General features: G+C 36.1%; 1 protein-coding gene across 2 annotated transcripts in view; it reads left to right on the top strand.

Moving 5' to 3' along the window:
* Positions 1-27,698, top strand: part of PRKCE (protein kinase C epsilon) — a 284,740-nt gene that overhangs the window by 173,291 nt on the left and 83,751 nt on the right. For both annotated transcript variants that reach the window (XM_002196599.7, XM_032747421.3), the window contains exons 3-10: positions 1,479-1,638; positions 2,767-2,801; positions 4,268-4,353; positions 6,065-6,197; positions 8,977-9,119; positions 10,278-10,374; positions 11,863-12,077; positions 13,325-13,498. In XM_002196599.7, coding sequence (XP_002196635.4) covers positions 1,479-1,638; positions 2,767-2,801; positions 4,268-4,353; positions 6,065-6,197; positions 8,977-9,119; positions 10,278-10,374; positions 11,863-12,077; positions 13,325-13,498 — 1,043 coding nt within the window. The remainder of the gene's footprint in view (positions 1-1,478; positions 1,639-2,766; positions 2,802-4,267; positions 4,354-6,064; positions 6,198-8,976; positions 9,120-10,277; positions 10,375-11,862; positions 12,078-13,324; positions 13,499-27,698) is intronic.

The raw sequence follows: 27,698 nt of genomic DNA, 5'->3' as shown, positions 1-27,698 counted from the left end.
TCACTTCAGAATAAAAAAGGAGTGCCACTCTGGCCATCCAAGATGTGTCATCTTAGGGTGAAAACCGACTCTGAGCATGAATTGTTTGTAAAACATTAATGAGTATGGAGCTTAGGCTCTTCTGTGCATAAATAAATTTACTGGTGTTAAGGAGTTTAGCCTTTGCTCTGCAGTGAAAGACCTTGATCTCTATTTGCTCATCTGTGCTCTCTTTTTTTCCCAAGATGTCCATCCATTGGTTTAAGATAATTTCTAGAAATTCTTTGATTGATACCTTTTATATTTAAAACCCTCAAAACCAGGATTTATTCCAATGTTTTTAAAAGAATTTGAGAGTTTTTATACATCGAGTTGTTCTCACACTTTGAATTTTCTATCTGTTGTTATTAGGTACTGTACTTTTCTTGGACAACTCAGTCCTGTACAGAAAAGCTTGCAGCTAGACCAAAGTTGGTATTTTTAGGCCCTTGTAATGATTCACAGTAGCTGAAATTCAAAGAATGACAAGTGTTAACTACAGATCAAAGTATTATATGCCCCAAAGTATTGAGTGCATAGATTCCGTTGGCAATGGATTACTGAATATGGTCCTCTCCAAGTCTTATAGTCTAGTTTGCCAAGGCATGAGTGGCTTAGAGAATGTTTGTAAAATCTGTTTTTCATTAACAATTGTGAACTGTTCTTCATTATTAATTCATCCTCAGCTTTTGCTTAATGCATACAAAATATTATGATGGTGTTAGTTATATTTAAAAAAAAATCCGTAAGAAAAAGACCCAATGCACTCTGAAGAAATTTTTTTCAAGTGTTTTCACTGAGTTATATCAAGTTCATTTTATACATCCTCTACCATCGCATGTACAATTGGAATAGGAATTGATTAAGAACAACTTCCTTCCCTTGAACATTTTGCTGAGCATGTATTAGTATCAAAGTGGGTTATTAGAGCCTGAAGCTCAGATCTTAATCAGGAATTCTACTAAGTAGTCAGTTCTGGATGGAATATTTTGTTCTGCTTGATAATACATATTTTTACTCAGCTTTCTTGGACTTGTATCAGCACTTTCTGAATGGACAGGGACATGGGGATGTTTGGATCTTTTTCTTCTACCAGAGATCAAGTGAGGTGAGAGTCTAGTCTGTTAGGAGAATCTAACTGTATAATTACTGTTAAGAGGTTGTCAGCGTGCTTGATAATGATGAAGTGTAGAGGACTTAATCCCGATTTAGCATGAATTTACAGATGATGCTTAAGAAGAGCTAGAAGTTCCTGTGCTAAGCAATGAAAACCTTTGCTCTCTGATAATTGATGCTAAAAATCAATAAAAATGACACAAAACTTAAGGAAGTTATTTTGCACTGCTGGGCACAGGGGATTATTTTCATTTTTGAAGAATATCTACCTATGAGTAGCATTTGAGTTTCCCCAGACTTGTGTCTGTGACAGCCAGTGCTTATTGTTTTTCCCTGTGTTTCAGCCCCCAAGGACAATGAGGAGCGAGTGTTCCGGGAGCGGATGCGCCCCAGGAAGCGCCAGGGTGCCGTGCGGCGCAGGGTGCACCAGGTTAATGGACACAAGTTCATGGCCACCTACCTTAGACAGCCAACATACTGCTCACACTGCAGAGACTTCATATGGTACGCAGCAACTCTGGCTTTGCTTTCTTTGCAACTTTGAGTTGGGGTGTTAGCATACCTGACTGTTTCACGGTAGTGAAAATGGTATAGAGCAATAGTTTTTCCTCTTTATTTTGATATTAACCTGTCAACAGATGATAAAAGAAGGCTGTTAAACCTCCATCACAAATATTAGAATTGGTTGTATTTGGTGTTCTTCTCCTTTGAGCCACAGAGTTCCATATTTCTAATGTGCACTAAATTCCATGTAGACAGCCAGTTTAGTATTATGCAAGACTTAAGTGTATATTTAGACTTAATATTAGACTTTTACATTTTGTCACAGTGACAGAATTCTTTGTTACATGATTGAGAATTACCATCTTTCTTCTAAGATATGCAAAACTCCTTTACATCCTACTGAAGTTAATGGAATACAGGTATATTACATGTCTAATGACACACATTTTGGTACTCAGTGTACAGGGTCTTTATTATTACAATGTACACCAAGAACTCCCTTTTAGAAATTACTTACATTATTTTGAGTATTTTCAGTTTTCAGGGAGAAGTGGTGGAGGCATTCAGTTTTTAGTTGTTTTTCAGTAACTCCTGATGTTTTCCAAAGTGACCTAGAGATACTGATTTACACATAAGATCTGATGTGATTGACAGCAAATATTTCTTAGGAGTGTGTCATAAATCGGTCTTTCTTAATGTAAAATGATGTGAAATATACATGAACTCAAATGCATTTCTGTAAAAAGTGCATGGGGGTTATGCTTTATGTTGGCTAAGGTGATTTCAAGAAATATTGACAAATGCAATCTGTCTTATTTAGAGGTCTGCTTGGTTACGATTTACCATTTTTTCCCTTTTCCGTGCACCCTTTGGCTTTGTCTGTTTCACTGTAGTAAATCTGTCTGTACTTCTGACTGCCTTCATGGTCTCTCATCCTTCCTGTTACCTCTCAGCACCTGAAATGTTCCTACTTTGAACAGATCTCAGTCTAGGCATACAATTATCAGATGATTGGTTATGAAAAGCTTTTCTTTAAACATGTGCACGTTCAGTAAAGGGAAGGAAAAAATGTTTTAATGTTTTAAAATATTTCCTCTTCATTTTCTAAAACACTTTATTGTTTTTCAGGGGTGTAATAGGAAAACAGGGATACCAATGTCAAGGTAAGAGAAAGTCTACATAAGGACAGTTTAAATATATTTATTATGTTATATAAATAATAAGATATTTTTATCAGACATTATATATCTATCATGCTAAGAATTTAGCACATGATGATCAGAATAAGTTTGTCTCAACAAATATATAATCTTTGCACTAAGTCACAGTAATTATTTTCAAAACTTAAGCATCATATATGAAGTAGGAGCTCAGCTAACAGCTGTGAACATCAGATCCCAGATATATCTTCATGTGTATCCATCTAGGGAGCCATATCTGCGGATCTTGGCTTCTTCTTTTTTCAAGTCTTGCATTTTAAAATTGAGAGCTCTTTATTCTGCTTAAGATTCTGTGTCTAAAAATTCCAGGTAATTGCGAAGACTGTAGTTTAAATAGATGAGATAATTATAGAGGTCATCATTAGAGAAGGTTATAGTGAAGACTGCACAAGTGCTTCATTTTCATCTCCCATTTTTCAACTCAATTTCTTGAACTCCTACTTCTTTATGCAATCGCTTCTTGGAATGATGTGTTAGTACTTAATTCTCATCTAACAATTAGAAACCATCAAGTTAGTGATGGTTTTTCAGTTACAAAAGATTGGATGAAATCTCATTGTAAATAAGTAAATGCCATTTTTTAATAGAGCTTTACATGCTATAATAAGAATTACTGTATCAAATCTCATAGTAAATAAGTAAATGCCATTTTTTATAGATCTTTACATGCTGTAATAACAATTACTGTATTAACAGACAGAGGTATCTGGAGAAGTACCTTGACTTCTGATCTTTTTTTTTTTCTTACAACAACAACCAATACTGGAGAAAGTGAAATTCATTGCTTCACTTATGAGGGTTTTTACTTTGTTTAATGACCTTGAATTTTACAGTATGATAGACCTAGTAATTGTTTTTCTTATCTGTCATATCTGCAAACATTATTCATTGATTAAATAATCAGGATGTATATTGGCAAAACATTTTTGCCTCCTGAAACCTTTTACTGCTATCAATTTAGGATAATGTGTTACTGAAAGAATATTTGCCCTTTTTTTCTATTCTTTTCATTTTTACAATGAGTTATCTTCATATCTCTTTTCCTTTGAAAGCTCTTTAAACAGGAAGTGTTTTTGCTGTTGTGTCTCATGTAATATGGAGATCATGGACTTCATCAGATAAACAAATCACATATATAAAAATTGAGGAAAATTGCGGTTAACATTTCAGAAGGTAATTTGTAGTTTTACAGATGAGATATTTGGCAGATATGCTTTAGTTATCTTAAAATTCTTTGGTCTTTTGAAAGTCCATTATCTTCTGTTTTTATAAACTAACTTATTTCATAGGACACACCAAATCACCACCAGTCACTTGCACACTTTCAAGTCAGAGTGGTTCTAGTCTTCTGAGATCAGGCTTTAAAATTAATCTTCATAAAATCTCATACTTTGTTTTTGTCGTTCTAGTTTGCACTTGCGTAGTTCACAAGAGATGCCATGAACTTATAATAACGAAGTGTGCTGGCTTAAAAAAACAGGAAACTCATGATGAGGTAAATGTTTATAAATTAATTTTTTTGTATAAAATACTGTCTTTGATCTTTTCAAAATAATATCATCTCTGTTTAATCAATAGATGCTACAGATTTTTGTGTGCCCTTCTGGTCATATTGTGGTGTAGCATTTACTTTGGAATGCTAGATTGCTATCACAGTTTTATTTACTTGGGAATTATCATGCAGAAATTTATTTCTAATTGGTTTACTTTCTTGTAACACCTGAGCTTAAAGTTTCAGAGAGCTATTTCTACTCCTTTTCGCTTTTAACGTTCTCCCTCCATTTCTGAGTTGATACAATTCTTGTCAGTTTAATTCAGAAGAAGCAGGCTGGGATCTCTCATTCCCCTGGCTGCATTTTGTGTGGCTGAGCCATCAGCAGCTGACAGGAGAGCTGGGATGCTTAGGTGGGTATCTGACACCAACATAGACAACTGACCAGAATTTGCTTGCCAAAGTCTCACCTCAACAAAAGCTACATTCAAACTGTCAAAATGTAGTAATGTTTTGGTTTGTTTTTTTTTTTAAATCATTCCAGCCCTAGAGTATAAACAGTGAATGCTTTTTCTTACACAGAAGTTTTTGGTTTGTACTTCTACAGAAAAGTAAATGTATGCTTACTCACCTGTTGTTTTGTGCAACAGCAAGGCCCTGTTGTCTTTCACCACAGGCTTAGGTGATGTAGTCTTTGGGTGATCATAGTTCCTTGGCCACAGAAAAAAAACTACATTTCATAATTTTATTTGTTAAAGACCTACATTCATAGGATTGAAAAAGCCTACCTTTAAGTTACATATTGGAGTTGTGTGTAACAGGGCAGTTGTAATCTATCCTTTAGACTTCAGCATGAGTTTGACTGAGGCGCTCATTATCTCATTTTTTCTGTGCAATTCACTAGCATTTTCCTTACTGGGACCATTCTCCAATATCTGGTCCACAACCAGTATTTAACATCCAAAATGTGATTACATGCATACAATTGTGATAAAGCACTGTGTTGGGCTAGTGTTGGTTTTGTGTAGTACTCACAGGAATATACAAAATCTTGTGCAGGTTTATATTCCCAGGCTCCAGACTGGTGGGGACTTGCATACTTTGCTGATAGTCTCATTGTTTAGAAGGGGTACTAGATCACTGGAGAAAAGCCAGCGGTAATAGAAAGGGGAAGGAAAAACATAAAAATAAATCTCCTGCAGTGCAATGGCCACTCTGAGAACTTACCAATGACATCCTTTAATTAGTAAGTAATCATACCTTGGAATTCCTGAACACAACAGGTTATCATTGTCATTTTCATAATCCAAAGAAGAGTGGGATATGAAAAGGTAAAGGGTTTATGATATATTTCTTTTTCTAGTCCTGTATTAGTTTTGCCTCGTGTTCCTAAAACAATTGGGAGTGACTTCCTTGCCTTCCACATTGAGATCTTTCCTGATAGCTATGTATTTGTTGTTCCCAAAAGTACTAGGAAGTAGACTTAAGTCTTTATCTCTTGGACAACAGCAGCCCTACCCCCTCTTTTCCCCAGATCAACTCCAGAATTCTTTTCACTACTTTGAGTGTATCTAATGCAATGGTCATCATCTGAGCACTGTTTTGTTTCATCTCATTTAAATTCTATGTGGCTTCAAAATGCAACAGGGCCTCAGCATACACCAATTGTAAAGAAATTAATTAAAATAAAATATGCTGTACTGTCCTTTTTCAGCAAGTGGGATCCCAGCGTTTCAGTGTCAACATGCCTCACAAGTTCAGCATTCACAATTACAAAGTGCCCACCTTCTGTGACCACTGTGGTTCGTTGCTCTGGGGTCTTTTGAGACAAGGTTTACAATGCAAAGGTAAGGCACCACTTCAAAGCTTTTCTTTTTCTTTGTGAGTGACTTGTAGACTTGGAAAGACTTCAAGTCACTATATCAGCATGTACAGAAATAAACAGAAGATAAGTAGTGGAGCAGTGTAAGGATTTCCATCATGGTTAGAGCACTCTCCTTACCCTGTTGGCAGCACCAGTCAGTAACAGACGCAGAGGTCAGACATTAAGAAACACATTTTGCACTCACTCCTGTATAGGTTTATTGCCACACAGGGTATTAAGTTAACAGAAAATTATGAGCAGGACAATTTACATACCTTCAGTTTATATGCCTTTGGTGTTTTCAAGTTTGTTAAACTTTTTAAACATCAATATTCCAGCTACTTTTCCCTTTAATACTATTTTCAAAAATTGCTGTTTTGTATTGGTTAGAGTAGCACCAGTCCTGTGTGCCCATGCCCAGGATGAGGTATTCTGATACCCAGCTAAATCATCCTTTGTGATGGTCTGCTTAGCTCCTCTAGTCCAGAAAATAAAGGATTGAGTATGTTCTGCCACTTAAGGACTATATAGTCCGTACAGGATCTATAAGTGAAAATATGGCTGGAAGGTGCACTTGTTTCATTTTAATTGTCAAAAATGTTACATATCTCATTGTTTCAAGCAGATCTGTGTAATGGGTGACAAAAGAATATGGGTGAGAAAAGAGTATGAACAATTGTAAAGCAAAGTAATATTTTAGAAATAGTTAATAAAATGTAATGAAGGAAATTATTATCATGTTCTTAGGAAGTAGTGCCTAGTGGAATGATAAGCATTTTCATTTTGTTATGCCTTAGGAATGAATAGGTCTATCTTCATAAATACAAAAATCATGTTGTGTACACTTCTCAACAGCAGAAACATGGGGCTACACATATAAATACATTATATATAAAAATACATCCTTTGCAGTATTTAGGATGACACATAAGTATAGATAAAGGTCAGACCTGATGTTTCACATCACAAGTTTGCTGAGTTAGCAAGGGAAAGAAGACGTTTCTTTCACAGCCAAGTTATACACAGTGAGACTTCTGAAGTTCAAGCCTTCCCTTGGTTCAGTGAGGAAATGTTAGGCTCTAAATGCTGTTACTTTGCAGCTGTTGAAGATTTTACTCAAATGCTGTCTTAATTATGGTGGAGATGCATTTAGTGAAGATTTTCAATTGAATCTGTGCTCTTTTACTCTTTGATTTTTTTTTTTAACCAGAGCTATAGTATCTATCTACCTAATCTGGGCATACATGAGTTCCCTTTCATATTCTAATTCAAGTACCATACTGTTCATTCAGTCTTAACTGCTATTTCTCATACTGTGTAGCAGATGCATAGAAACAATAGTGCAGAACTCTGTTGCTTTCTCCATGTTCATAAAATTATTGCCTATAAAAATACACTATGCAGTGTTCTCTGCGTGAACTCTAGAACTCACCTGAACTGAAAAGGTCATTTTCTGTGCTTGGTTTTCTCTCTTTAACAAGTGCTGAGTGACTCCCTTCTTCAGAGATGTACTTCCTTGTCCAGTATAGTTATTAACACAATTAGGAGCATATAACAGAGATTTATTCTTCTTCAGACTTTTTTTCACTGGTTAGTCCTGTGCATCTTTTTACAAAATACATTAATAAAGTTGGACTGAATAAAGTTTTTCTGCTATTTAAAGCAGCTTGGCTCCTCAATGTCCACTTTTATGGACCCCAGCTCAAACATTTTACTTACTGCCAAGGTTTTGTCACTGAATATACATTCACTAAAAAAAACATGTTTAGCTATTCCTATGTGCTCTTCTTGTGAGCTGAAACATAATTAAAAAGAAAAGTCACCAGCTTTCTGAAGAGCATGGTTGTGGCCAGATTCAGTGCCTGGGTATAGTCTCAGAAGCAAATATGTTTATTTTTTTCTTTAGGTACTGTACAACGAAAGCTTTGTTGATGAAAAATATATTGAAATGTAACTTTCTAAAGGCATATTTTTATTATTTCCTTTTCTCTAAAAAGTAAAGAAATGAGAAATGTGAACAATTGAATATTAATCTAGGATTTAATCACACTTGCAGCTGTGCTCTCTTTATGCCTTGATCCACAAGAGGGCACTGAAGTCTCAGATAAAATGTCATCTGCTCCTAACAAATCCACACTTCCCGAGTTTTAATGGAGCTGTGTTCTTGCCTCTGCCCCATAATTTGCAAGCCAAGTAACCTTTTTTTCCTCCTCATAATAATATAATGATTTCAGGAGATTTAGGGGACAGGGCTTAGTAACACAATTGCCATCTAAATAAAGTAGGTGTTTAACCCTTAATTTTTATTAAAACTTAAAGTGCTGTCAGTTTTATGGCTGCCTACATTAGAAGTTAATCTACTTCAGTTAAATAGTGTAAGAACCAATAAATGCATAAGGATTTAATATTGTGCTTCCCATAGTGGACACTTAAAATCCAAGATCTGAAGGAATTTTCTTCTAATTCAAATTAATTTAAGAGTTATAGGATGATTCAATAGTTTAATTTATTCTTGTGTCTGTTCTGGGCACTGTATGAAAATACAACTCTACATTGTCATATCAGAAGAATAATAATCAGGTTAATAACTTTATATTAGCATTGAAGCATATTACCTTCAAATCCAGCTAAGTGTTTTCCTACTGAGATTGTATTTATTTGAAGAAGTTATGGATAGGTCCAATAAGATCTGATTTAGGTAAGGCAAATGCATGCCAAGACAGTACAGTTAGTTTACTGTATTACTTTGTATTTCATTGCAGTTTGCAAGATGAATGTACATCGACGCTGTGAAACAAATGTGGCACCAAACTGTGGAGTGGATGCTAGAGGCATAGCTAAAGTTCTTGCAGATCTTGGAGTCACTCCAGATAAGATCACTAATAGTGGGCAAAGGAGGAAAAAGGTAATTTTACTATATATTGCCACATTAAAAAAATCAGAGAAGTATGACAGTATTGTAACTTTTTTAGTTGGAATTCAATCCTACTCAAATAACTTGCACAGTAATTTTTTTATATGTCAGTACAGGCCCAAGACTTCGAGTTTTGTTTTGTACGTGTAAATCATCTATTCTGAACTTTGATATGAAATTTATTTTGACCTGGTACAACATTGCAGATCTAGAGTCTATAACTTCTGGAAGGATTTTGAGGAAGGAAATTTGACAGACAGACAATGTCTGGCAATAGTTAAAAACATAAATGCCTGTTATGGCTCAGAATTGGCATTGAGTAATTGATTGATTGATTGGCAGACAGCACTACTCCCTCCACAGTGTTGTAAATGTTGATAAACAAGCAGTGTGCTGATTCTCATGAAGATGAGATGTTTGCCAAATGACATTTCTCGAATTATCGTGCCTTTAATAGGAATAACCAGGCTGTTCTAGAAATAAAAAGCATAGATCACCCCAAGTGCTTCCCAAACCGATGGAGTTATAGCTGAGTGATGATGTGTATCCTGGATGAGAATGGGCCCGCACTTTGTATCTCTGTTTGCGTGGTTGTCACAACAGACCCATCAGTCTCATAGAAAGAGGCAATTTGAGCTGTAATTTCTTTAGACATTGACAGTCACTTCTGTTCATTTTCCTGCTTGTTGCACACTGGGATCCCCTGGACACTGTTTTAAAATGTTACAGAAATGTAGGAAACTCGAGGGTGAATTAATAGATCTGACAATCCTGGGAAAAGGTGTTGTCATGTTGTTACTGTATGAGGTAGTTTGCAGTGCTTGCTGATATATGTAGTTAAATGTATTTACTGGATTAATTTACAGACTCACAGTGGCTTCTTAAAACTTTCCCACTCACTGGGTATATACACTACATTTATTTTGTCTTAAGAACCTGTTTTTCTTTCAGTTGCCTGTGTTTTCTCTCTTTGTATTATGGCTTCCATTTCACGTGATGCCATCTACTGTATGGCTGAGGTTCTGCCAGTGAGAATCCATAGGGGTAGAAGATCTTCACTTTCCTTCATACTTCTACTTTTGAACTAAAGTTGTTGAATTAAATTTCCTCATGGCACAAAAAGATCACCCCCTTTGGAATTGTTCTTAGCTAATTGCAGGTGCAGAGACTCAAGCACCAGTTCCGGGATGCGCATCATCAGAAGAAGATAGATCGAAGTCAGCACCAACATCTCCATGTGATCAAGGTCAAACAAATATTTTTATTTCCTATCTAACCTATTTTGTCACACATTTTCCTGGAGTAAAAAAAATCTATTATCATAAGCCTCTATAGAAGCAAATTAAGAAAGCAGTTACCACCAGAAATTGAAGCATTTAAAGTTATGAACTGTAAAATCTTTTTAAAAAAGGCCTGCTTCTCATTTAATTTAAATCTGTAAAATTAGGTTGCTTTTAAAGGGAAAATTATAAAACAGTCTTAAAATATGATTACGTTTGTGTCCTTGTCAACAAAATATATTTATGGAAGTAGTTTATATATTTTATTATAAGACTGGAAAATGTTTTAAATAGTAACACAGAACTTGAGAGAGCCTTTATTTACCTGGAAACCCATCTGTTAATAAGTTTTTGAGATAAAATTGACTCCTTGTAATTTCATGTTGAACATTTGTAATAATAAAAACTTCCATCCAGACAGGCTCTGCTAGCATGTCCATGTGGTCTCCAGAGGCTTCTTAAAACCATGTTTCCATTCAGCAATTTATTTTATGCATAGATTTGGACACAGGCATTTTAATATTCACTGATATGGCCTGACTTCATTGAGCTGAGTAGCTGATTGACAGAATGTGTATGTCAGCAGCATTTTTTGAGTTTGATAGAATTGTTTTTAAAAATTAGAAATCTGTGACCTCTGATTACAGAACTGATTAAAATTTGTCAACCTTTTGGTTTCGCAAAACATTTTTTTCATAAAATCATGATTTTTAAAAATATCTGATATTTTGTTTAAAAAAAAGAACCAATAATTTGTTTAAATTCTCTCTTTAGTTTGAACTTTATGGCTGTGCAGTAAAGTTGTTGCTTCCAAGGCCATCAGGCAGAAGTACCATGCAGGAGCTCAGGGTAGACCCTGAGGACTGCTAGTCACCAAGACTCTCTGTATTTAATACTGAGAAACCTTCAGAACCATTTAGCAGATCTACGCAATTGCTGCTTGAAGCAGCACTAGGAAGTGGTCAAACACTTTATTGGCAGGCATCTGATAACAGCTGGAGCTGAATAAGATGCTCCATTCATGTTGACTTCAAGGACTCGGACGCCCAACTGTCCTTTGAACTTTTGGAGACGCAGCTCTAAAATACTTAAGCAGGAAGATGAGTAAGTGCTACAGGAAGATAGGGATATTCAAAACAAAGTACTTCTCTGTGGTACAGGAACACCCAAAGTCACTAGAACAACTATTTGGCTACTATTCTAACTTATCTTTCAAGTTTTCGTTATGTCATTTTCTTAAGTTCATTTTAAAAGGCCACCCTTCCTGTTAGAGAAGGGGTTTGGCTGATTACTGTAAGGTGGAGAAGCAGTTTGCTAAATATGTACTCTTAACCACAGAATGCTCTTAAGCACAGCATTCAGAGATGATGAATGTCCCTTCCCACACTGATACAGACTAACAGGCTGTTTTTCTGACAGTTGGTCAAAACTAACTTTTCCTCACATTTCCACAGAAATCAAAGAGCTGGAAAACAACATTAGGAAAGCATTATCTTTTGACAATCGGGGAGAGGAGCACAGAGCAACAGCTACAACATCAACAGACAACCAGCTTAACAAACCTGGGGAGAATGGTGAGAATGGGGAGGTCAAACAGGCCCAGAGCAAGCGAATAGGTCTTGAAGAGTTCAACTTCATCAAAGTATTAGGAAAAGGCAGCTTTGGAAAGGTGGGTAGCTTTTTTTTCCCCCTTCTTTTTTTATTTTCTTTTTTTTTTAAGCTATTGCTCAGGGGTGGTTTTGACTGTACTGATTTGGAAGTGTTCATATTGGCATTCAATTCAAGTGCTTCCAGCTTAGGGGTTTTCTTTTACCCAACTGATCAAAAGTATGAGTCTCCTTGTGAGCTGGCCTTGTCTGTACTTTAGCTCACTTTGTTCACTATGGTTAAGCCATTTGAAACAAAATGTCAGTGCTTCATTATTTTGGGATACAGCTGATGAAGACACACACAGTTACATACTGTTCAACAAAATTGTTTGTGGTCAAGCAGGAAAAATCAGGTCAGATATAATGTTGTGGGGCTAATTTACTTTCTTGGTAATTCCCAGTTCAAGTTTACTTATTTCACAGAACATTTTGTGCACTTGGTTTTCCTCAGAGAGTGTGATCTGTGCTGGAGGAAGAGAACTGAAGCGTTTCCACTCAGATATGACAGGGCTTAGACAGCTGCCCAAAATACAATGTAAGCAGCAGAGATGTAACTCACCAGAGTTCCCGTAATAGGGAGTTGGTGAGCGCGGAAGGGGCATTGCTGTGTTTATAGGCCTTATAGGTTTTCTTTCCACACTGTTGTGCACCATGTAATCAAAGAGGTGCACTGAAATATGAATCTGATTCAGAAATACACTCTTCCTTCCTTGATATTACGGGAACTTCACATGCAGGGGAACAGGGCTGAAGCAGTTCTTTTGTGTCCCTGTTTTCTAATCCTTTCTCTGAAGATTATCCTGGCTCCAAGCCAGAGCTGACCTTAAACAGTATATAGGGCCTGAACCTTAAGCAATAGTAGTAGTTAAAATCAACAACTTGAAAGCAGCTGGAATGGTAACTTTGGATTGTATACAAAGTCTACCACACTTAAATCTCACTACCAGAAGTGGGAGATAAAAGTGGGAAATAAATTTCTGGTTTATATCAACTTCCTTCTTTGTTTAGTTTTTGAGACCTCATTAACAGGTACTCATTAACATACTTAACTAACAAACAGAACAGATACTCTCTGTTTCAAATTTAAAGAATACTAGAGGTATATGCTTCTAAAATTACAGTATTTTAATTTTTATTTTATGAATTGCAGCTTAATTTAGGCAAGTATGTAACTCTCTTTCTATTTTCAGTGCTGTCAAACCCGTATGAAGCCCTGCATTTATGGCATCTGTTGTTCATACGTAAAGAGAATTTTTCTTTGGTTTAGGTAATGTTAGCTGAGCTAAAAGGAAAAGATGAAGTATATGCAGTGAAAGTCTTGAAGAAAGATGTCATACTTCAAGATGATGATGTAGACTGTACAATGACAGAAAAGAGAATTCTGGCATTAGCACGGAAACATCCCTATTTAACACAACTTTACTGCTGCTTCCAGACAAAGGTAAGCTACATGAGTCTTTTACCAGTTTCTGCCCAAGGAATAACACTGATTATTTCCAGACTGAAAGAAAACAACATAAAAAGTACAGCAATATTTTGAAAATATTCCTCGTAAGTGTTTTGCTACTTCAGGGATATTTTAGAGGAGTATTGGCTGCTGTTAAAAAGCTTAACTACTATACCTTGTAAGTACCAGGAGATGGCAGTAAATGAGTTAAAAAATTTTAAAACCCCACATGCATAAAATACGCAAAAATGGTGCCTACTGAGGTTCCATTTTCTGTTTCTTTGGTACATTAATAGGGTGTATCATTTGTTGAATTAAGTCCAAATGTTTTTAGCATCTAGTGTGCAATACTTGTGTGTAGATTTGCAGAAAAGCAATGACTAGAAGATCTTCTAGCAAAATTATCAGGAGAGATGAATAGCACAGTGGGAAAGCCATAGGAAAATGGCTAGTAGGATCAAGATTATAGTGGTTTGAATATAGAAACAGCAAACAATTAATAGGTTTATACAGTTCTTAAAATAGTGAAAATGTGCTAGCATTTTATATGCTTTGAAGTTTGCATAAAGCAGTGGCCCAGGAAGGCGTGTATGTCTGTAGAGGGTGTTTAACGTAGTTTTATTATATGTGTGAACATACTCTTAAAATGTTTTAACATATTATTTTAAAATTTATAAGTAGAATTAACTATGCTTTTCAGATGAAAGAAGTGATTAAAAGATTGTAGTGGGGTGAGGTGTAAACTCTGTGAACAGAAAGGGGCTTTTAGGACTGTGTGCACTCTTGGAGTGTAAATAAATATATCAGCAGCCTGATGTGAATCATATGTCATAACATTGGTAAAGATCAGTAGAAAATTAAGTTAATTATGACAGAAGATTCTTCTGCTACTCTTCTGATTTCCTGGAGATTTCTTTTCTTTCGTATTTTTGGCCTGCTGTTCTCTATTTTGTACCATGCTTTCTGCCTTCCTCCCCGCTCTCCAAAGCCATTCATCAAAGATACTCAGAAGTTCTTCTCACTGCCTTCTCTCTTCCCAGATCTCTTAACAGAGAGTAACTGTAGTTTGTGGCTTTTCTTGAGCTCAGAGGAACTCATACTGAAGTGGTTTATAGTGTTTATAGTTACAAGTTGTAGGCCAGTGTCTCCTATCAAACAATCAAAACTGCACAAAAATCCATAGTTGAAAAATTGAAGGGTTTTCTTGAGAATGTCCTATGAACAATTTGCAAAGAATTCTTTCTAAAGTAACAAAAATACCAAAAACCAAAATATATGAAAAAGCAAAAGCAATACATCTGCTAAAAGTACACATTTTTTATGAATGGCAACAAATGAAAATGTACCAAGTAAATTAGTCACTGAATGATTTTCTCAAGTTCAGTAGAAAAACAGGTAAAAAAACTTGCTTGAACGAACATATTCTGTGAGACAAAGGCTGTAGTACAATATGTTTTAAGTGTGTTTCCCAGTAGTTTATAGTTACTTACAATGCTGTTGTGTGCCATGGCATGGCGGCTGGACGTAGCAGAACCGGTCCCCGAAGTGATCATGCTGGAATTAAATTTTACATTTCAAGTAAGAGCATATTTGTCGCATACACCCTGACTTAATGGGGAGGTTGACTCAATATTCATTGTCAAAGCACTCAGAGGTTGTCTTTATGTAATGAGATTACTTGCTTTGTTCCTCTTCCACAAAAATGCAGATGAAGAAGTTTGACTTTATATGCTGCAGTGTTTCCCTTCAGTAATCAGCTGAAAACACTGCAGAAAAGTTGCCTAATATGCTTTTTAAAGTAAGTACATTTGAGTATTATTTATTTTTTACATGTAGCAGACTTTTCATTAGTGTCACTTACTGAATGAATCTATGAGTATCACAACAAGTAAGGGATAATATTTTAAATTACTTTGGAATTGAGAAACTGTACCAAATAATGCCTAACATTAATATATATTGTACACTATTGAGTTTTTAGCCATATATATCTAATTTCTTTTAACAATTCCATCTAGCTTTCTTACTTTAAAGAAATACTCTGATATTTCTCTTGTTCCTACTTAATGGAAAAGCAAACTTTGATCGAACCAATTTGCTTTAAGCCCATAAAAAAATGAGCCACCACCACCCTCCTGCCCTTATCAACATTTTAGATCTTGTTAAAAAAATCATATTTTAGTATTGTACTTCAGGAATAGTTTTGAAATATTCTTCACTGATCTGGAAGTTGAGAGAGTTCCAAAGCTTGGGATAAAGTGTGCAAAGCTGATACAGGAAGTTTTATCTGCAATAGTTTGAGGAATGAGCTCTGCAAAGTCCCACACATCAGAAAGAAGGTAAAATCTACAGGCAGGGCCGCAGCTGATCTGGATTTTTATGTGGAAGGAGCTTAACTCTTTTAGTGCAGCATATCTTGTAAAACGGTGCCATTCTTGGACAGTATTTTTCAACACTCTTTACACTATGGCAGCATTTCCCTTCTTGTTTTGCCAGGGTATGGTCATTGTGTCTGTCAGCATGTTCAGAGGTTTGAGTTGTGTTTTGCCCGTGGTCTCTCAATAGGAATATGAACGATGAATGCTGTGTTCTGTGTTTGGCAAAACCTGCCCAAGGCCTAGCATGCAGGGTAAAGCATCTTTGCTTTATTCAGGTATTGCGTTACTTTCTCAATAAAGGTATCGAGAAAACGTATGGCATTTTCAAGGTTTAATTTTGTTTCCACTCTTCCTCATATCTTCTCTTTTTTCTGTGTGTTGGTCCCTTGGTTTTTCAGTAAGGGGTATCTTTCCTGACGGTAATCTGATGCTGCCCAGTTCCCCTCTTCAGTGTCCTCTTCCCTCCAAGCTCTTACCCTGCCTCGGGGATCAACTATGGAACAGTATCAACATGAGGTTTTATTGACAATGCTTCAGTCAGGTGGCTGACAAAGGGGATTTAAATGTTTCTAAACATGTTTTCTCTGAAGACATCCTTGTCTTCTCTCAGTTGGATGTTTCTGAACTGCGAGAATTAAAGTGCTTTTTATGGAAGGCTTTAGAAAATATAAGTAGCTTCACTTAATTCCTCCTACACCCCTGTCAATTTCTTCATAAGTACTTAAAATTTTCTAGACCTCTACCCTATAAGATGCATACACATGTAAGTGCACACCCTAAAATTTATAATTAATTATCCTAATAAATACTTAAGAAACAAAATTGGGTTTAAATTATTTAAGGCAATGAAAGCTTTATTATGATAATTCAGTATAAAATTAGAAGGCTAGAGAGCTGCTGTTTTTAACATCTGCCATTTTATTTTTTTAATCCAACTTCGTAAAATCAGATAAATTTGAAAATAGGGCTCAGCTTCTCTTTTCATAACACTATGTTCCACAGACGTAGTAGAGTATTTTTAGTGCACAAAAACGTTCCTGTTGAATGATAAGAGTTGCGGAACTTGTAAAGGACACTTAGTCGACATTATAGCTATTTCTTTTAGAGGAAACAAGTAGTTAAATGAAGGGTAGACATTTACTACCTAAAAAGTCAGTTACTAGAGGTGAATAATCAGACTTATGCCACCCATAAAAACATTAACCTTCCTTCTCAAAGTCATGTTTTCTAAGTTAATTTAGGAAGAATCCTTGTAGTATGTGACCAACATTGATATTGGTATGGTTAAATAAAGTCTTATTTCTTTCATATATATTTCATGTATGAAAAAATATTAAATGTCTTCTGCCATTATATCTCAGAGGAGTGTCATTTATGATATACAGTGCAAATTAACCTGACTTGCCACTGTTACATTCATCTGGGACTAATCAGAGCTTATAATCTATTTTATCTGGTATTCTTGTACTTTTGTTGCTAAGCAGCTAAAGCCGTTATACAGATATTGCTATATGGGTGTAATCAGTTTAACACAAGTTTGCATTGCCTTTTATTACTGATTAGTGTCAAATTAGAACTTTTTAGGGCCCAATACTGTTCATTATTATCTCTGCTTCACTGGATTTGTACGTGTGAGACAAAAGACTAAATTAACCCCTGTATTTTGCTATTTTGCTATTTTAATGCTAAAATATTTTATTACTATTTAAATATAAAATTATTGACAAAGGTTTCTTAAAGATAAGTGTTAACTATGGTAAAAGACGTAGAAAAAAATTATAGGTCAGCATAGAGTGATGTTTTTTATACTGTTTCTATTATGGTACCTATTTATATACATTTATACACATTTATATTCAAACCTAATTTAAATATTTTATTTACCTGTGTTGGTATATATGCACGTACACAGAATATGTAGAATAGTAGGTATTTTTAAATTCCAAATCCTGGTTTATACAGGCAGTTTATGCCATAAGAAATTAAAATATACCGATTTTGACTTTTTCTTCAGAGTATTTCCTAAAGCACTTGAAATTAGAATACTATCTGGTGGTGTTTCGTATATCGTACAGTTAAGAAGTTATGTAAATATACAAAATTTTGGCAGAACAAGGTTTTTCAGAAATTCATAGAGTGTTTATGTTAAATTTTGCTTTCCTGGTGACTGCTACCCAGTGTGGATGCACTGGATTGTCTGGAAGTAGACACTATGGTCAAGAATAGTTGGAACAACGAAGCTGATGATTAAATACTGTAATCATTGTCTCTCTCACACACACAAGCCCCTGTTTCCAGCATGATGATGACCCCATTTTGGGCAACTTGCTATTATGCAGCTCAGTTATTGCTAGCTGCTCTTGAAGGATTATTAAAGCCTGGTTAGCTCACTGAAGATTCATTGTTCACATTAGTCCCTTTAGTGTTAAACTCCAAGTCAGGCTAACAGTGCAGCCAGGCTCATCAAGGGCCCGCAGGAGAAATTACTCCTCCAGCATCAATCAGAAGAGTCTAAATGCTCCTCTTTCAGACAGGAAGGACTTTTCTTTTGTGATGTGGCACCCAAACTGAACAGGACTCTTTCACACCATCTCAAAGCTAGGGCTTGTTCCTAGTTTGCATGTGCACAGTGAGTGCTGCAGCTGCAGCTCCGTGGATTGCTTTGCTGTGACCAGCTGAGCCTCGACAATCCCGGGAATAGTCCCGAGTCAGCGCCTGTGGCCTGGATTCTGCAACTGCCGTCATGGAATAGGTGAGGGCAAGCTGGAGTTTGTGCTGAGTTTTTTTTTAAACCTTGATCCTCATGCCTGCATGTTCAGGTTTTAGAGTTAACTATGTCAGTAGTTCACTGTGTTAAATGCATCTTAGTGCAGCCAAGCGTAAAATTCAATGTCAGGATTTTAATCCTGATCTGATCATGTGCAGACAGGAGGTTTTTAGGATAACAGGTAGAGCTAAGGGCCTTTAAGGTCTCTTGGACAGAGTAGCTGGAATTACATATTAAACACTTGAGAAAAGTCTGTTTCTCCAGTTGAGGCATGCTTGAAAGGAGAAATTTTCAGAGTATCTACCCAGATGCTTTGCCAGTAAGTTCCCTGGCACATCTATCTTTTAGCAGAGATTAGAGGAGACAGGAACACTGTCATTCAAACAGGGAGAACGGAGTAGCAGGCTTTCGAACTGTAGTAGTCCCCTCACTTACTGAGTCCACAGAATCTTTCGATAATCTTGTGCTATGAATGTGTTAACATTATTCTGGTTGGTTCCTAAACTGGAATTCTTAATCTTGCAGCTCTTGTGGAAACACAGTGTTGTTCCTCATCCAGCAGGATAATTTAATATTGCTGCTTCAAATGAAATCCTGCGTGTTAAAGCTGTATTGTGGCTTTCAGTTTAGTTTTGTCTTGAGAGAGTGGGAAGGATAAGGATAATATGACTTATGGCAGCATCACTTGGAAGGAACTGGTTTATAACAGGATCTGTCACTCTGCAGACATCTGCTGTAACCTTCTTTCTGTCCTTCCTCTGCACCTACATCCTGAGACCACCCTCATACCTGTTGTGGGTTCCCTCATGCTCAAAAGAGACCCAAGTACATGACCCACTGGTCCCTTGTCCTAGCACCCTTTGAGCTTTTACTTGTATTTTATGGCCATAAAACACTATTCACAATTTGCCTCTAATAGGCTCAGGATAAAAATAAATTTGCAACAGTAAAACTTATCTTTGAAATGGTTATCTTTGAAAACTTATCTTTGAAATATGCTGAGTTGGAAGGGACCAGCAAGGATTATCAAGTGCAAATGAAATTAAAGCTTTTTTAAAACTGTATTGTATACAGGTGAAAACGTAATGCTCACGTGGCTAGCTGTTGCGATGCCTGTTTATGCCAGTTGACTGTTTTAAATGCTATTTAAAGAAAGCCCATGACACACAAGAGGTTGTGAGGAAACATTTTATACCGTGTTTGTTAGGTGTTGCTCTTACAAGTAAACAACTAACGCACCCCAAAGGAAGAGTCAGGAAAAAGGAAACTGCATATAAAATTTGATTCTTCTGAAGCTTCTTTTCTAAATGCAGGAAATGTTTCTCTTTGAAATTCATTTGGGCACTTTAGGACAACCTTTTTTTTTTTTTTTTGTAACAACAGTAAGCTTAGTAAATTATAATTGTACACAAGAGAATTTCACCATGGGAATGAAGTGGAATTTAAAAAACATTTGAGTTTGCAACTTTAGTAAATTTTCCTTGCTTTTTTAGCATCTACACAGAGTATTTTTGGCATAACATGTCTTCTGCTCCATACACCACATATAGGCCAAACCTGGGTAGGGTATAGCTTAAAGTATGCTATATCTCCTCTTCCCAAAGCCACATCATCAGATTCTTTTTTCACTCTTCATGCCATTTTAGCTCACTTGTGGATGAGTAGTTCTAGGAAAACCAAACATGGGGTTTTGATGCAGGGTTTATTCTTGCATAGTTACTGTGGGCTGTGTAAGAGTAGCAATGCCCAGTCCACAGTCTCATGCTTGTGTATAAGGAAGCACATAGGGAACCCCTCTGTGCTCCCACAAAAGTGTAGCCCAAGGTCATTCTGTAAGCTGAGAAGTATTCAGCACATGGTTCTATCTCCTTAAAGTTATGACAGAGGAGATCTATAACATCAACTCGGCCTTTAAAAGCAGTGTCTTCTCTGGAGGAGTGCGAGTGCTGTGTCACTTGTGGGCCTGTGAATCCACAGTCTCTTCACTGTGGCTGAAACCCTGTATGAAGAGTGTATGCAACTCCCACAAACAGTAAAAAACACTAAAGATACATTTTACCTGTACATATTGTATACATTTATCTCATCGTTAAGGCTTTCTGTTCTCTTCTAGTAATTTGATCAGTCATTAAGAGGTAATTGTTCAGAACGGAGGAAACTTGAATAATAAAAGACTCCTTCCAAGTCTTGGCTGTGCTTATTAATACATAGTTCGTAGCAATGCAAAGAGTGTTTATAGAAGGCATTCTGAAGGTTAGCATACGAACTTTGCTACTTTAATAGTGTATATGATAATACCAGCTAGTATTAAGTCTGCATATTTCCATAATCTAAGTTATGACCTAGAGAAATCACCCCATTTTATCCTTAATACAGCCAAAAAAGACCCAGTTGCAACTCCTTCTTGCAGAATATGGGCACCTTGCCAAGTTTACAAGAATAAAAAATTGTCCTTTTAGGTATTTAACTTTCCATTTAGCCTGTAGAATGGGATCCATTTCATAAGCATCTATAAATGAGTTTTTCCAAGAAGCTTCACAGAATCACACAAAATAACTAACTTGGAATACTCTTGCTGGTAAGTAGTTTATTGAAAAGTCTGTGGTGGTACTTATTTTCTCTTTTCTGTTTTCAGAAACCCAAATTAAAATTGCACTGAGTTTTGCTACTTAAAACTGCTTCCTGAGTTGTAGAAAAAACTATGCCCTGAAAATAAAACACACAGTTTCCTTCTGTGCTGCTTTACTCATTTCAGAGGGTTTAAGATGGCTTAAATGATAGCAGAATTTTGGACAGTGTTTCTTGTTGTCTAACTAATTTATACTTGTGAATTGCCAGAGTTTTCAGCTGTGTGAAGCATATGCTTTGCCAAACATTAATCAAGTTCTGGAAACAGGAAAGTAGGGAAAATAAAGCAGATACGATTAGTGCTTTTAAAGGTCATTGGTGCATTTATAGAACTGCATAAATCCAGACAGTGAAGAGCAGTGTATGAATAATGGCTTTCAATAGGTATTGAAAAAGCCTGGCTCAGGTAACTCATGTTTATCCTAAGAGCAAAATAAGGCAGTATGTGGGGCTTACACAGATCAATGGATATTCATAAAGACCTTGATTTTCAGGAAGGGTTCTGAAAACATGTTGAACAGGGAATATTGTATGTAGACTAGGGATTTTGCATATATTTATAGATTTTCATTAATCCTGTGTGCTCATGTAGTTTTTATTTTAAATGTTAATTTTGAACCTCTTGCTAGAGTCCTTTCATCCCCTTTTGAAAATTATTTTGTATAAAGAGCCAAAGAAAAGAAAACTGAATTATGTTCTCATTAAGCTCTGCATAAGACATATGAGCAGAGTGACCAACAGCATGTCTGCCCCAGTCTCTAACAGTGCCAATGCAGATGTCCAGGAAGAATGTAAAGCATATTGTGACATTTTTCCAGAATACTATCCCAATATCATGAGATAGATGCCTTGGGCATATACTGAGCCAAAGATGGCAGGTTTGCATCTAATCAGATGGCACTTTGCGCATAATATTTTTTGTGGTAGATGTGGTAAGTGTGAAAAGTGAAAAGCTATTTGGAAATGTACCTGTTGGTGAATGTTGCATTTTATTCACCCACGTGGAGCGGAGAAATCCTCTTAATACCACATCTGCAAACAGACAGGCCTATAATGCAGTATAAATATTTGCACCTTTTCTTTTAAGTGATATTTCTCAATGTATTGTCTATGCCATTAAAAATCTCAAAACTAAGGTAGCTGCACTATATTTTCATCATCTTCTAGAGCAGTGAAATAATGTGTCTGAGCACCTGGAAATACAACTATAATACTGAGCAAGGTTTGTCAGATAGAATAAACTCAGGATTCCCTGCAGGTATTTCAGTATGCATGTCCACAATGTTTTGTTATCCATACATTACATAGAAAAAGTATTACATGTTGTAATGCAGGTAAACAGTACATAATAAATTTGACAGAACACTTCTCACATTACTTTTTCCATTGCCAGAGGAAAGGTACTGAAAGAAAGAGAGAAGTGTTACACTATCTTGTGCTTTCCCATCAGGAATGTAAGCAGTGAACCACAGCTGGCAATACCATGCCAGAGCCAAAAGGGCATCATGCATAATGCATTAGACTTAATTAAGAAGCATGCCAAAGAGTGATGCCATCCTCTTTCAAATTATCAGTCTGCAGTGTTTCTTGAATTTCTGAAGTAGAAATCACAGTATCACAAAATATGCTGAGTTGGAAGGGACCTGCAAAGATTGTCAAGTGCAAATGAAATTAAAGCTTTTTAAAAATTTGATTCACCACTTTTAATGCATTTACCTGAGCATTGCTTAAAACAATTATTGGGTATAGACAACTTTCAGAAGGGAAAGTAGCTGTGTTGGATATATTCATGAATATAACACATTATTTGTTTATGGACCCATACAGTAGGGGACAAGTTTTAAAAGAGAGGCTAATTAGGTTATTTGGGCATGCAAGAAATCTCTCTTGTATTTTCAGACAATCAGAGTAAAAATAAAGTTAATTTTTCCCCAGGAAGAGAGTCTGTCTTCAGGACTTTAAAATTCTGTATAACTTTATGGTGTAATTAAGTCCTGGTAAGTCCTTTTTGGTTGCATTGAGATGTGGGAAGCTTGGTGGTCATATTCCCGAAGTCTCACCTATTCTGTCTTGTGCCACACGTTTTCATGCTTGCAGTATTCAAGAACAAGTCCTTTAATGGCAACTACTGTGTTGCAACAGCAATAGGAAAGGAAACTTGCAGAGATTTTCTAGTATAATGAGAAAGGGGAAGATCATATCTAATGAGATTTCTGGATCAGAAATGAAGGAGTTTTAGATAGGAATCTGAATTTAAAGAGGCTTAAACTCACCAAACCTCTGAACTTTTGGAAATTTGCCATGAATCTGTGGGAAAAGCTAGGAAAGAATTGTTGCTGGGTGATATGCCTGAGGAGATTAACTGCTTTCTACAGTGCTCTTCAATGTGGTATTATTATATAAAACACTTAAAGTGGTTCAAATATCCCTTAGGCTAACATGTAATCTCAGCCACATGTGTAACCTAATATCTGAGTATTGTTTCACTCTGCTTTTTAACTGGATTTAGACTGATGATTTGGGTATCTGAAGCCACAGGCAGCTCCCCAGAACCTAAATATCACCCAAGTTCAGGATTTGATAGCCAATGCAGACTTCATTAAAATTTGTTAACCATTATCTGATTGCACAGTTACCATCATTCTGTAAATAGCATTGACAGAAAGGGGGTATATTTACTGGCCTTTTACAGAGAAAAGTAATGTTTTATCCATTAGCAGTGTGTTGTTTTTAAAGTTGTTTACATTCTTTGAGGAAATGCGGAAGCTACTGCTTGAAGAGGTTAGAGGACATATGAGTTTACAGGCTCTTTTTGAAAATGTTCTTGAAACAAATGCTAAATTAAATTATTCAAGTAATAGCAGAGAGAACATAATGTCTTGGCAAGCTGAATTTACTCTGTTATATTTGAATAAAGAAATCTAAACTCTGGGGGGAAAAAGAGGTTGTCAGATCTTATCATGATACAATGAAGAATTATATAATTTTTTGGTCCTACCCATGAGTTTTTCTTGCAAGTTATTGCCTTTGTCAAGATACTGATGGTCTCGGAAAGATAAGCAGAGTACAAATAAAATTATTGGATCATTGAAGTAGAATGCTTGAATGGTTAAAAACATGATAATCTGTTGAGAAAAAAATCGGAGGTTTTTAATTTTTGCTTTTCCTTTTTTTTTTTCCCTGTAAGAATAGATGTCTGTTAATTTAAAAAGTAGTAATTCATGGCTATTCCTTAAAGCTCTCCTTTGAATTGTGTAAATCCTTGTCCCATAGAAACCTTAGGTTATAAACTTCAAAGGGGTCTCATGAAGCCTCGAGGTAACAGTAGGTGAAATTTTCACAAAGTTTTTTTTCTCCCCTATGAACTAACGACATGGGAAATTGTGTCAGTGGAAATAAAGTTTGCTTTGAAATGCTGGGTTAGCACAACCACAAAGTACTGAATGGGAAGGTTCAAATCACTGCTGGTGTATTTACTGGATCACAAAGGCTAAGTTCGTGCAAATTGCTCCCACTGCTCTTTTGTTCCTAATTCCAGAGAACATTTTTTAATGATTAATATACTTTTTCTTAGAATGAAATATTACACTGGGCCTTCCTTACAGCATGTTATATTCCCTGGACATGTTTTAGTCCAGGAACAGTTGTAGAAATGCTACGTAAGACCAGTGGGACTAATACAAACTATGAGTTCAACATTTTGTAATCATATAAAGAAAAACTGATCCCACTGGTGTTCTTGTTCTCCTAAAACATGACTTTTTTTTTTTAAGTCTGGTCAGTTATCAGGAACTGGTTGCATCATTCTGCTTTACCAGCTTTCTGTATGGGTCTGGGAGTTCAGTTCTTCTGGCCTCTGTGTGGGTTTTGATCCTGAACTAAGAAAGACAAAGACTTTACCCTCTCTTTGCCTTCACATAACGCCACAACTGCCATAAAAGTAAAATAAATACTTTGGAACTTACTGCATATGGAGGGGGGTATTATTTATTTTTAAAATTTTTATGTGAGCCTTTGACATACTTTTTAATTCAGCAACCTGGTCTAGTGGGAGGTGTCCCTGTTCATGGTGTAGGGATCAGAACTAGATAATCTTTAAGGTACCTTCCAGCATGTGTTTTGATTTTATAATTTTATAAAAATGCAGTTCAGTAATTATTTTTTCTAGATACTGATGACTGTGAGCAAGAAGTTGTTTATATATTATATTCTTCAATGTGCTGAAAAGTTTTGCTGCTTCGGAGACAGAACACGCCAGTTTAAAATTTAATTATAAATAGATAAGTTTAAAAACCTGAAATTAGAAAAATAAATATGATCATGCCACTTTCTGACACATAGAGTGAAATCAGCTAATTAATAGTAGGAAAAAAACCAGCCTGTTTATTTTTATAAAACCTCAAATTTAAATACATTTGTCCACCAGAAAGGATAGAGAGAATGTGTCAGCAATCTTAGATACTACTAGGGTTTGGGTTTTTTTTAATTCATCAAATACCTGTTATGGGTGGTCTAATAAATTTTTTTGTTAAAGTCCTGTTTGTACTGTCCAAAGAGAATGCATTATTCATGCATTATGTAAGGAAAGGCATTTTGCCTTAACTTTGCATATGTGGTAAAAAAAATTCCTGAAAGGAATTTCTCATGTCGTTGTGAAGTATTATGAAGCTGCCATCACTCCACTGTTTGTAAATACCATTGAAATTTTCATAGCTGATGCTTGTAATCTCACTGAGCCACCAGCCATTTCTGTGCATTTTCTTAGTATAAAAGGGTATTGAACCTACTGTAAAAATTGCTGTTGTTCTACAGATGGTATTTTTGGCAGGTAAGAAGCAAAACTGAGTCCATAGATATTCTTCATTTTTACTTACTGCTTACCAAAACCTGTAATTATTTTGCATGTTTGCAAAAATGCAAAATTTACATGTTCGTTATAGTCAGCCTTGATATTGAGAAAAAGCTGCTGAAAACTGTCTTTAAAGCCATGTATTAAAAATAAAGTTCACATTCCTTACATTATTCTTACTTGCATGGAACAATAAATTGATGTTACAGAAGTTGAAAATGGAATTGTTTCAGAACTCATGGAATTAATTTTGCTTTTGATTAGGCTCACAAAGATGAAAGCAGGATACTGTGTAATGGCACTATATAGATTCTAAGAATGTCCTATAGTGTCTTACTGGTGCAGTGTGTCACCTGATGAGAATGTTTATGGTAAAAATACTGAAAATGTACTCAGCCTGTATCTGACAGGCAGGTATAAGTCACTGAAGACTTTTCTCAGGATATTGCCCAAGTTGTGTGGCGTGAGGAAATCAGGTTTTGTTTGTGTGTTTTGGAAGTGACAGCCTTTAATTCAGTGAAGATGAAAAAGTGAGATTAACTATCATGGAAACTATGGAAAATGGAAAGGAAAAACTGTGGATCTGTTTGTACAGAAATGAAACACATATTCCAGGCTGTTTGGAACACTGACCAATTAATATTGAAGTGTAATGATATGTGCACACTGATCTGAGACTGGGTTGCTCCTGGAGGATGAGGATGCCTTGCCTTCTGCTCCTCCTTGCTGGGTCTGTCCAGTCTTTCCACTGTATCTGGTTCCAGTAAGCCCTTGCATGGATGAGTTGAGTCAGTTTTCTGCTAGAGTTGAAAACTGAAGTAGCAAAAAATAATCTGTATGTCACTGAGGAACTCTAACCTGCCTGATACTCACTGGTGCTTGTGAGGCAGCAAGCGTGGAAGGGACTGTCACTTTTCTCAGTGGCAGCTCCCTGCTGGGACAGTAAGCTAGCTGAGAAATCCTATGTAGCCCTGCCTATCCAGACAGCAATGGATTTTCTTCTTAAAAGAGTAAAAAAGAAAATCTGAACTGCAGGTTTTTCACAGTGGTGTTTTGTGGCTGTAATCACCTTAGAAGTGATCCTAAACTCCTTATTCTCATGATTGCTATTAAGTTGCTCATGAGAATGGAAAACAAGATTTGTGGGTCAGTTTTGATCCTTTTGAAGATAATGGTTATATTCTCCCTGACTTCAGAAGGGTCAGAAACATTAGCCTTCTAATTTTTTTGCTGTGTCCAGAAAGAAGTATGTGTTGTAGATGAGATGTGTCATTTTGTCATCTGTTAGAAATCTGGCTTTTGGCACTGCAACTATGCGAGCAGCTTGTGCAGTTGCTGTTTTGTTTCTGGGTTTTGGTGGATTTTTTTGTTTTGTTGGTCTAGTGTTAGTAGTCAATGAAGCCTCAGCAGTAGCTGTTACACATAAATTGATTAGAGTCTTAAGGGGACACACTCTCATTTTCCATGTCTATCTTTGGAAGTAATTGTTTCACTTCTGCACAGCATTAGCTTATGTGGATTAGACGGTATGTTACCTATGCAGCAGAGGGTTTATAGTGGCTGATCCCAAAT

This window comes from Taeniopygia guttata, chromosome 3 (genome assembly GCF_048771995.1).
Source record: "Taeniopygia guttata chromosome 3, bTaeGut7.mat, whole genome shotgun sequence".
NCBI classification, from domain to species: domain Eukaryota; kingdom Metazoa; phylum Chordata; class Aves; order Passeriformes; family Estrildidae; genus Taeniopygia; species Taeniopygia guttata.
The sequence above is the reverse complement of the archived record's forward strand: the minus strand, read 5'-3'. Positions and strand labels throughout refer to the sequence as shown.